The 12,041-nt window shown below is 44.4% G+C and overlaps 1 protein-coding gene across 1 annotated transcript; it reads right to left on the bottom strand.

The window, feature by feature from the left end:
- Positions 1-608: 608 nt before the first annotated feature.
- On the bottom strand, positions 609-12,032 carry LOC115166874 (5-formyltetrahydrofolate cyclo-ligase). The gene is made up of 3 exons (XM_029720773.1): positions 11,690-12,032; positions 9,982-10,252; positions 609-2,382 (listed from the first exon to the last, which is right to left on the bottom strand). The coding sequence occupies exons 1-3, from the start codon at positions 11,798-11,800 to the stop codon at positions 2,156-2,158; spliced, it is 609 nt and encodes a 202-aa protein (XP_029576633.1). The 5' UTR covers positions 11,801-12,032; the 3' UTR covers positions 609-2,155.
- Positions 12,033-12,041: the final 9 nt, after the last annotated feature.

Raw genomic sequence — 12,041 nt, forward strand, 5'->3', positions numbered from 1 at the left:
GTGGTTCTGAAGGTCTTGTTTAGATCATGGATGGATGACTGTGGTTCTGAAGGTCTTGTTTAGATCATGGATGGATGACTATGGTTCTGAAGGTCTACTGTAGGTGTGTACATCCTTTTGTTACTGCCCAGGAACAAAAGTTTCCTGATCCAAATAATCATGGTCTTCAATAAATAAAAAAAACAGAGGACCGGCAATGTATGTTCAAGTGCGGTTACACAAAAAGAGAGAACATCTTAGTGTTTTACTCTTGGATCTACGGTGAGCCATTCAAGCTTTCTGCGATTCATGCTGCTGCACTTAGCAATGTCATGTCATTCAGTCTCAGTTTAAAACAGGCAAGACTTTGATAAGCAAAACATAAAAAGACTCTACCAGAAAAGTATGGATTAATTCCCAAGAGCATCACAGCAATTAGGCAAACAAGCGAGGCAGTCACTAGGCAGTTCATTAACATTCTGCCAGTCAAACACTCATTCTCAGCATGCTCTCAGTCTCCAGTAATAATACTGTTATTCCTTTGTTAAGACAACGGAGGGGTTTTGGACCCCACTTCTGGACACCAAAACTATGCTAGCTAGCTTTGGTGAGCAATAAACAAGCGTGTGTTCCTTCAGCCGTCTTTATTCTTAACCGAACTTTCTGTGTCCCCTGATGGCAGCATAATCATCTCATTACAGAAGATCAGGAAGTTTGACAGTTTAAAAAAAATCTATGAACTGAAATCACAGGAATCTTGAAATGGAAACAAGGTAGTGTCATCTGGTAGTAGTGTCATCTGTAGAGAACAGTTTATTTCTCACCAATTCAGGCACATTCTAAGACAACTCGTTTGACCATTATGATCACTAGGGGTCTTTAGCAAGCACTTTAGAGGTCCCAAGTCCAAACTGAACCCTGGCCTCTTACTTAGGCCCTTGTTGATGCCCCCACTAGAAGATTTAAATGGATTGGATCCGTATTTAAACAAACACCTTGGAGTAAGGGCTAATGATCCATTTGGAATGAGGCCACCAGGCTCAGCTCTACCACTGTCCTGTTGACTAGTTCACAGCTTCATGTCTTATGATAATATCATATCAACATACCAAACAATATCATCACAGCTAGCACAGAACGTTCCCTAAAGGCTCTCTTTTGGTTGTTTGAAGTAACTTTCCCACAATGTTCTGGGAACCAATATCTGTTAGCTGGGATCACATAATATGATATCATGTGCTGTATAATACAATTTCATCCACAGGTTGGTGGCACCTTAATTGGGGCGGACGGGCTTGTGGTAATGGCAAGAGCGGAATCAGTGGAATGGTATGTAAATACATGGTTTGATGCCATTCCATTTGCTCCGTTATAGCCATTATTATGAGCCGTCCTCCCCTCAACCTCCACTGATTTCATCGTCATACCATTGTAGTGCAGTTGACTATTCCCATCACAGTTAAAGGAGAATTTTCCTATTTCTGAATTAGATCTCTGTTTCTGGTGTAAATGGCATGTTCTAGAAGGGTCCAGTCACTGTTTTGTGTGATTTGTCCTGTTTTCCATACGTTTCTCCCATGATACACTTCCTCATTGCTCGTTGTGCAGTATCAGGGCACATAAAAGACATGAACAAAAGCTCAAAAAACACCCAAATATGTCCTTTTAGAAATGGATTTTCAGTATAGTGATGTAGGTCTTAGATGTTGTACACGTTACACGTGTCATTCCGAAATGTATCCGCAACATTATAATCCATTTTGGTCGACTTGCACTGTTTCCCCCCTGCAGCTGTGCAGGTTGAGCGTGTCCCTATAGTACACGGACACAGCCCGCGCAGCACAGCTGCTAGAAGAAACGGCTCCAGTCGCACAAAATGGAAGCTAACGTTGTGGATAAAGTTTGGAATGACACAATTTAATGTGTACAACATCTAAAGAGCTACATCACTATACTGAAAGTGTGTCCGTTTCTAAAACGACATATTTGGGTGTGTTTTGTTCATGTCTTTTGCGTTGCCCGATTACTGCACAACGAGCAAGGACGTGTATCACGGCTGGGGTAAGTTTCTCAAAAACAAGCCAAATCACAGAAAAGGTGTCTGAACCCTTCTAGAACATGCCATTTACATCACAAATAGAGATTTACTTCAGAAATATGAAAATGTGCCTTTTAACTAGTCCAGGACATCATACAGGACCTCGTCTATCAGCACGTCGTTGTTGCCCACGGGTATGTCCTGACACAGCTGCTCCCTGAAGGCCAGAGCGATGGTGTACGGCTTCCCCTTGGGGTGCGTCATACAGCGTTCCAGGTATGTGTCGTAGAAGCCCTTCCCTCGGCCCAGCCGGTTCCCATTCCTGTCAAATCCCAGGCCTGGCATCAAGATCAGGTCAAGACCTCCTGCATGGGAGGAAGACATGGAAATACATGAATGAGGAGGCTATAAAACAACACTGTTCATCCTATTTAAAACAGAAATACACTCCACCCCACAAAATAAATGTGGCTAAAAATGCTATTGTTGCTTCGTAGCAGTGAACTGCAGGCCTGCTTCAATAAATGCCAGAACTAAAACATGCATTGCCAGTTCTACAGTCTCCAGCATGATCAATTCTTTATAATTCCATCAGACCCAACAAGCTACAGATTCTCTGAGGCAAAAGATGGATGGTGTTCGCTGCAAGACTTCACAAGCCCTTGGATGAATATTTCACAACATCCTGATGTAACCATAGCATCAAGTGCTCGCTGACAACCCAAAGAAATAACAGATGAGATGTTTCACAGAATGTTTCTTAGAACATCTGATATCAGGGCCCGTATGTATCAATCGTCTCAGGGTAGGAGTGCTGATCTAGAATCAGTTTTGGCTTTAAGATCAAAATGATCAAGATTACATGGACAGGGTGGACCTGATCCTAGATCAGCACTTTATGAATGCGGCAGCAGGTTTCTGGTGATGATGTGAACCTCTCACTTCATTCTGCTCGGTGTAGCCTGAGACTCTAATATCAAAAGCTCTTCCTGTTGTCACGCAACCATGACATTCATGAATCATTTATGCAGATTAAGCAGGGACATTCTGCATACACGTTCCTCACAGCAGCAGCAGGTTGCGGTCTCTTCTCCGGCCCTCCAGACTGCATGGCAACATTCATCTATTATTGATGCATGTAGCCTACTGTTGTTCACATGACTCATCTGGCATCACATCTACTTTAAATGGCAGTAAGGATGTAATGCTAACAATCGAACCCTGATAGTTAGACACGCACGCTCACACACCCACCCACACACACCCTCCCAATGTGTAAATAACACAGAGCCCAATCAAAGGTCTCTGTTTTTATCTACTCCAGTCTTTTCTATTCCTAGCCAATAACAAAGATCTCGGATGAATGTTAAATCATTCACTTTCTGAAGGACATCTACTCCTGCTGTGCCAAAATGCCATTACCCCTTTTCTCTCTCTCTCTCTGTTGTGAGCTCTCTCTCTCTCTCTCTCTCTGTTGTGAGCTCTCTCTCTCTGCTGTGTTCTCTCTCTCCATCTCTCTGCTGTGTTCTCTCTCCCCATCTATCTGCTGTGTTCTCTTTCTTTCTCCATCTCTCTCCGATGTGTTCTCTCTTCAGCTCTCTCTGCCGTGTTCTCTCTCTTCAGCTCTCTCTGCCGTGTTCTCTCTCTCTCTGCCGTGTTCTCTCTCTCTTTCTGCCGTGTTCTCTCTCTCTCTCTCTCTGCCGTGTTCTCTCTCTCTCTGCCGTGTTCTCTCTCTCTCTCTGCCGTGTTCTCTCTCTCTCTCTGCCGTGTTCTCTCTCTCTCTCTGCCGTGTTCTCTCTCTCTCCGCCGTGTTCTCTCTCTCTGCCGTGTTCTCTCTCTCTCTCTGCCGTGTTCTCTCTCTCTCTCTCTCCGCCGTGTTCTCTCTCTCTCTCTCTCTGCCGTGTTCTCTCTCTCTCTCTGCCGTGTTCTCTCTCTCTCTCTCTCTCCGCCGTGTTCTCTCTCTCTCCGCCGTGTTCTCTCTCTCTCTCTCTGCCGTGTTCTCTCTCTCTCTCTGCCGTGTTCTCTCTCTCTCTGCCGTGTTCTCTCTCTCTCTCTCCGCCGTGTTCTCTCTCTCTGCCGTGTTCTCTCTCTCTCTCCGCCGTGTTCTCTCTCTCTCTCTCTCTGCCGTGTTCTCTCTCTCTCTGCTGTGTTCTCTCTCTCTCTCTGCCGTGTTCTCTCTCTCTCTCTCCGCCGTGTTCTCTCTCTCTCTCTCTCTCCGCCGTGTTCTCTCTCTCTCTCTCCGCCGTGTTCTCTCTCTCTCTCTCTGCCGTGTTCTCTCTCTCTCCGCCGTGTTCTCTCTCTCTCTCTCTCCGCCGTGTTCTCTCTCTCTCTCCGCCGTGTTCTCTCTCTCTCCGCCGTGTTCTCTCTTTCTCTCCGCCGTGTTCTCTCTCTCTCTCTCTCCGCCGTGTTCTCTCTCTCTCTCTCTCCGCTGTGTTCTCTCTCTCTCTCTCCGCCGTGTTCTCTCTTTCTCTCTGCCGTGTTCTCTCTCTCTCTCTGCCGTGTTCTCTCTCTCTCTCCGCCGTGTTCTCTCTCTCTGCCGTGTTCTCTCTCTCTCTGCCGTGTTCTCTCTCTTTCCGCCGTGTTCTCTCTCTCTCCGCCGTGTTCTCGCTCTCTCTCCGCCGTGTTCTCGCTCTCTCTGCCGTGTTCTCTCTCTCTCCGCCGTGTTCTCTCTCTCTTTCCGCCGTGTTCTCTCTCTCTTTCCGCCGTGTTCTCTCTCTCTCTGCCGTGTTCTCTCTCTCTTTCCGCCGTGTTCTCTCTCTCTCTGCCGTGTTCTCTCTCTCTCTGCCGTGTTCTCTCTCTCTCTGCCGTGTTCTCTCTCTCTCCGCCGTGTTCTCTCTCTCTCTCCGCCGTGTTCTCTCTTTCCGCCGTGTTCTCTCTCTCTCTGCCGTGTTCTCTCTGTCTCCGCCGTGTTCTCTCTCTCTCTCTGCCGTGTTCTCTCTCTCTCTCTGCCGTGTTCTCTCTCTCTCTTTCCGCCGTGTTCTCTCTCTCTCTCCGCCGTGTTCTCTCTCTCTCTCTCTCTGCCGTGTTCTCTCTCTCTCTCTCTGCCGTGTTCTCTCTCTCTCTCTGACGTGTTCTCTCTCTCTCTGACGTGTTCTCTCTTTGCCGTGTTCTCTCTCTGCCGTGTTCTCTCTCTCTCTCTCCGCCGTGTTCTCTCTCTCTCTCTCCGCCGTGTTCTCTCTCTCTCTCCGCCGTGTTCTCTCTCTCTCCGCCGTGTTCTCTCTCTCTCTGCCGTGTTCTCTCTCTCTCTCTCTGCCGTGTTCTCTCTCTCTCTCTGCCGTGTTCTCTCTCTCTCTGCCGTGTTCTCTCTCTCTCCGCCGTGTTCTCTCTCTCCGGTTCTCTCTCTCCGCCGTGTTCTCTCTCTCCGCCGTGTTCTCTCTCTCTCTCTCCGCCGTGTTCTCTCTCTCTCCGCCGTGTTCTCTCTCTCTCTCCGCCGTTTTCTCTCTCTCTCTCCGCCGTGTTCTCTCTCTCTCCGCTGTGTTCTCTCTCTCTCTCTCTGCCGTGTTCTCTCTCTGCCGTGTTCTCTCTCTCTCTCTCCGCCGTGTTCTCTCTCTCTCTCTCTCCGCCGTGTTCTCTCTCTCTCTCTCTCCGCCGTGTTCTCTCTCTCCGCCGTGTTCTCTCTCTCTCCGCCGTGTTCTCTCTCTCTCTCTCTCTCTGCCGTGTTCTCTCTCTCTCTCTCTCTCTGCCGTGTTTTCTCTCTCTCTGCCGTGTTCTCTCTCTCTCTCTCTCTGCCGTGTTCTCTCTCTCTCTCTGCCGTGTTCTCTCTCTCTCTCTCTGCCGTGTTCTCTCTCTCTCTCTCTGCCGTGTTCTCTCTCTCTCTCTGCCGTGTTCTCTCTCTCTCTCTGCCGTGTTCTCTCTCTCTCTCTCTCTGCCGTGTTTTCTCTCTCTCTGCCGTGTTCTCTCTCTCTCTCTCTCTGCCGTGTTCTCTCTCTCTCTCTCTCTCTCTCTCTCTCGCCACATGTAAGTATCTGAACAAGAGGAAAATGCTTTGAAGACAAGTTTCAGATGCTCAGCAGGATGGCAATCCTTGCAGGTAGCAATTTGTGTTCTGTTGTCCACACACACACACACACACACACACACACACACACACACACACACAAACACACCACATCTCCAGACCTTTGCTTTCTATGCACCCCAGGACAAAGAGACATTCTTTATGAGGATGGAACTGCTGTTATGAAAAGAGGAGGAAATAATATGGTCTAAACCCTTCTGTCAGCTACTGGGAATATTCAAGGTACTTGGAATAAGGTGCCCTTCTTGTTGCTATGTGAAAACCATGACGATAATCAAAGCTAATCTGATGGCACGGCAAGACAGACCTCCCCCCCCCATCTCTTCTCATGTATTTAAATTTGCTTTGCATTATGGTCTATCGGTAGTTTCCTTGACAACAGCCATGATAGGTTCATGAGAGGTATTCAAGGCTGCAGGACTGAGTCAGAGTGGAGAGAAATTCATCAAACCAGCTGTTCACTGTCAGAGGGAGCCCTAAACTGAAGACATGATTGGTTGGTATACAGAGACTATAGAAAGTCTACACCCCCTTCAACTTTTTTCACATTTTCTTGCGTTTTTAAGTGGGACTGAAATAGATTTAACTGTATTATTTTTATGTCAAGTTGAATAGAAAATTATATTTTTTTACAAATTAATAAAAATTAAACAACAAATAGTAATTGCAAAAGTATTCACCCTCTTTGTTTATGCAAAACTAAATTAGTTCAGAAGTATTTCGCTTAACAAATCACATAAGGACTCCCTCTGTGTGAAATAACAAAGGTTGACATGATTTTTTAATGACTATCCTTTCCTCTGTCCCCCATACATACAACATATATAAGGTCCCTCAGTCAAATATTGAATTTCTAGCACAGATTCAACTACAAAGACCAGGGTGCTTTTTCGAAAGCCTCATAACGGAGGGCAGTGATTGGTAGATGGGTAACAATAACAAATTAGACATTGAATATATCTTTAAGCATGGTCAAGGTAATAATGATACAGTGGATGATGTATTAAACCAACCAGACACATCAAAGATGAAGTCATCCTTCTGAACTGAGCTGCAGGACAGGAAGGAAACTGCTCAGGGATGTCACCATGAGGCCATTGGTGATTTTAAAACAGCTAGAGTTCAATGGCTGTGATGGGAGAAAACTGAGGATGGATCAACAACATTGTAGTGACTCCAAAATAATGACCTAAATGACAGAGTGAAAAGAAGAATACAAATATACAGAATACATGCATATGTATGCAATAAGGCACTAAAGTAATACTGAAGAAAAAAAACAAGGCAAAGAAATGCAAAGCCTTATGCCAAATCCAACGCAACAATTCACTGAGTAACTGCCTGTTATTTTTAAGCATGGTTGTGGCTGCATCATGCATAATTTACACCAGACACTGGGAGAGGAATTCACCTTTCAACAGGACAATAACCTACAACACAAAGCCAAATCTACTGGAGTTGCTTACCAAGAACACAGTGAATGTTCCTTTGGCCAAGTTACAGTTTTGACTTAAAATCTGCTTGAAAATATATGGCAAGACTTGAAAATTGCTGTCTAGCTATGATCCCCAACACCTTGACAGATCCTGAAGAATTTTCAAAAGAATAATGGGCTAATATTGCACAATATAGGTGTGCAAAGCTTTTAGAGAATTACCCAAGAAGACTGACCGCTGCCAAATGTGTTTCTGACATGTATTGACACAGAGGGGTGAATACTTATCTAATCAAGGTGTATTAGGGTTTTATTTTCATTCATCTTTAAAAATGTTTGCATTTTTTCTTCCACTTTGACATGAGTATTTTGTGAAGATCGTTGACAAAAAAGAAAGATTAAATCCATTTTAATCCCACTTTGGAACGCAACAAAATGTGAAAAAAGTTAAAGGGAGTGTAGACTTTCTATAGTCACCAACGCCAAAAGAAGTGAACCTGGTTACAAGTGAACCTGGTTACAAGTGAACCTGGTTACTAGTGAACCTGGTTACTAGTGAACCTGGTTACTAGTGAACCTGGTTACAAGTGAACCTGGTTACAAGTGAACCTGGTTACAAGTGAACCTGGTTACAAGTGAACCTGGTTACAAGTGAACCTGGTTACTTGAGCTGGCGAGTGGAGTGCATGAGGTGAGTGAGAGCGATAATTAGAATTGACACAGGTTATTGCCAGACAGGAGTGAATTCATACATATGTAACCGGTGTGAAATGGCTAGCTAGTTATAGCGGGGTGCGCGCTAATAGCGTTTCAATCGGTGACGTCACTCGCTCTGAGACCTTGAAGTACTTGTTCCCCTTGCTCTGCAAGGGCTGCGGCTTTTGTGGAGCGATGGGTAACGATGCTTTGAGGGTGGCTGTTGCCGATGGGTGCAGAGGGTCCCTGGTTCGAGCCCAGGTAGGGGCGAGGAGAGGGACGGAAGCTATACTGTTACACATACACTATGAAGGAGCGTGGTTATGACCAGTTTGGTTCCAGAAGTCATGATGACATTATTTGCACAGCTCAAATAGACTTAGAGAATGCACAACAAACACATTTCCTCCCCAGGCGTCGGTATTTCATATCCTATCTAATGATTAAAATTGTGACGGTCTGGATTAAAATAGTTGAGGTTGACAGAGGAAAAAATAAGTATTCACCATCCAAGAGATTACAATGCTAATAACCCGTTATCAATATGATCTTTCTTATTATACAGCAGCAGCAGAGTTGATTACAATAGAATTATGCAACGTCACCAATGATTCACAGTGCTTATTTGGTGCTCAGGGTAAATGTTACCAGATCTAGGATCAGTTTATCCTCCCCCTACCCAATGTTTTTTTTTCACACCTTTATTTAACCAGGTAGGCAAGTTGAGAACAAGTTCTTATTTACAAAGATTAATGATTATCATATCATCATATTATGATTGATTATGATTATCAATGATTAACCTTTAGGGGATAAATGACCTTGGATCAGTGTTGGGGCAATTCCATCCTTCCCCTTGCATAGTATTTTGAATAGGTGTCACATGACAGGTGTGTGGCCAGACATAAGATTGTTATTGCAGGAGACTACCAGTCTCGATGATGGTGCTATACCACCATCTTGTGGAGGAAACCAAAACAGGAACTTTTGTCTGACACTAATATGGTGTCACACGTTGGAGACTGTGAATGCATCCCAAATGGCACCCTTTCCCCTAAATAGTGCACTACTTCTGAACAGGGCCCATAGGGGAACAAAGATTAACTGTGTATAAGGGAAGAAAGACGAACATTGCAAGGCCATACCAGGATTTAGGTAATTCAAACAAATAGGTCATAAATGTGTTATGATACACACAGCTGGTAACATACAACAGGCAAACTAAAGTACAATGTGTCAACACACACTGTGAGGATCGTATCACCATAGGGCACCCTGTGTGTGTGTGAATGTTTTCCAACCTACCAGGCCCACAAATTCCTGACAAGTCACCGGAATGTCCTGACAAGGTAGAAAAACAGTCAGGACTTCTTTCATGTCCTGAATTTGTTAACATTTTATTTTACGCTTAAGGGTTAGGTTTAGGAGTTAGGTTTAGGTTAGGCATTTGGGTTTGAGTTAGGTTAAAGGTTATGGGTTAGGGAAACTAGGATTTTGATTGGGAATACATTTTTACTCCCCAAAAAGTAAAAAATGAATCATGAAAACTAAGCTCTCTGTGTGTGTGTGGCCCTATGTGCGTACTGAAAGAAGGTACCATTACGCTTACCTGACTCGGTAGGATATAAAGGATATTTTGTTGTTGTGTATAACCAATAAAGAGATCCCAGAAATATAGAATAGGTTCTCACACAAAGTGGACGGACTCCAATATCTTCTTCTTTGTGATTTTTTTTGTGTTTTTTCATTCTTTTTTCTTGCAGCAGCAGGGCAAAAAGCTTGTGTGTGTGTGTGTGTGTGTAGGTTAACACTAACCTGTCTCCAAGGCCTCCTCTTTGGTGTTGTCGTTGGCAGCAGGCTGTCTGATGTTCCAAGAAGTCAGAGGCAGTGACATCATATCCTCCATGCTGGTGAGCTTCACCATGTCCATGTGGTTACTGGTGCCCTGGGTCAAGTACTTGGGCATAAAGCAGGTCTTACCGTGCTTAAACAAGTCCTGAATTATCTCCTCGGTTCTCACCTCGTCATGCATGCTGAGGAACACAGCGATGCGCTCACTGCTAGCATACTTGGGGTGCTTGAAGAGCTGGTTGAGAGGAGAGTATAAACGGGTCAGTGTATGCATAGTTTTTCTATTTTCCTGTCATTTACGGAGCAAATTACATCAAATAATGCATGTAAATTAACCATTCAAAATGTGCTGTTAGGTTTGGTGAAAGTAATGAGGTATGAGGTGTTAGGCTGGTAATTATATGATTACAGCATTAAGGTACTGCCAGTTTAACACTCTAGGAGGCAGTATGGCCTATGAAAACCATGTGAGGTCACCAACTGGAGACATCTGACAAACGAATTGTTTGAGTTATTTGATTATTCTAAAAGCAATATCGTCTATCTGTTAGTAAAAGGCAAGTTGCATATAATTGAAAGAGTTCATGGCTAGGTGTCTTCTGCTTGCAGGTATTGACAATACTAAACAAAAGTAGCTATAGAGCAATAGTAAAGGCATGTTTTTGGAGGTACCAACTCTACCCTGGTTCACACTAAATCAGGCTTTGGCTCCACAGGCTGTCTAGCCACGCACCTGGTCACCCAAACGGGTGACCAGGTGCTGATGGGGGGGGGGAGTCCTCAGGAGTGGGCTGGGGGGTCCATGGCCAGTTTGGGTAAGACCCCCTAGAGGGGGAAACACCCCCCCCCACCCACCCACCTGGGATCCACCACAACGGGGTGCCACTGGTCGTTTTAGGACATTTTTAACCACGGGCACCAGGGAACCACTGTACAAAGCCTGTTGGGAAATGAATGGAATTTTGGGGATAAACGCCAAAAATGAGGTATGTGGTAAACACAGGCTTAGGAGGTCTTATATGTCTGTTCTATGAGATCATCTCCATCAGCTAACATTACTTTGTGATTTTCAAAAAAATTATCTGAAAAAGCACATAAAAGGCTTCATAATTCATAAAGGTCATGTTAACTGACTGATATCTCATAGAGCAAAACATACCAGATATCCTAATGCAACATTCAAATAAACTGGGAACTCGGAAATCTCAGACTTCTGAGTGAAAAAAAAAGAGAATAAAACTCTGACTGGAATGTTTTTTGAAAGGTCAACTGGGAATTCAAAGTCCGAAACTCTGGCATCTTTCTAGAGCTCCGAATTTCCGAAATGAAGACCACCAAACGTCGTGATTGACCTCGTTTTTTTCCAAGTTCCCATTTATCTTGAAAGCACCACAAACCTGTGTTAATCTCAGATCTTATTTTCGACATTTATCCCAGAACCCCATTTCTTTCCGCATTCAATTTCCCATTGGAATGGCTGAACGAAACAGATTTCCGGTTTCTAGGACTACAAACTGGCGAGCTCTATTGGCCACGCGACGATAGGACACATACATACACAAATTGAGCTTTTAGCGTTGTAAAAAAATATATATTAAAAAATGCACAAGCACATTGTAAATGTGATACCCAGTTTTTTGTTACATGATTGTTTATATCTCACTGCAGTTACCTTTTGCGAAATGACTCGAGACTGGCGAAGTTTCTCTTGATCGTCCAACGCAGCTACTCGTTTCTTTATTTCTCTCCTCATAGCTTGTTTGGCTGCACGCAAGGCGGCCATGCTGGCTAATGTAAAACTCGTGTCCAAAGATAAAAATGTTGCAATGTGTGTGAGTTCAGAGAAAGCAGCAAGTTAGGCTGGCCTTGAAATGAGCAAATTCTACATTTGGATTGGACTCAGCTAGCCACGTAATTGATTTGCCAATCAATCATTAAACAGACTGCAATAACATAATAATCACCTATCACACTACCCCACGGCATTATTTGACAGCCCAGTGACGTGTGTCGGATTGTCTGTG

This window comes from Salmo trutta, chromosome 29 (genome assembly GCF_901001165.1).
Source record: "Salmo trutta chromosome 29, fSalTru1.1, whole genome shotgun sequence".
NCBI classification, from domain to species: domain Eukaryota; kingdom Metazoa; phylum Chordata; class Actinopteri; order Salmoniformes; family Salmonidae; genus Salmo; species Salmo trutta.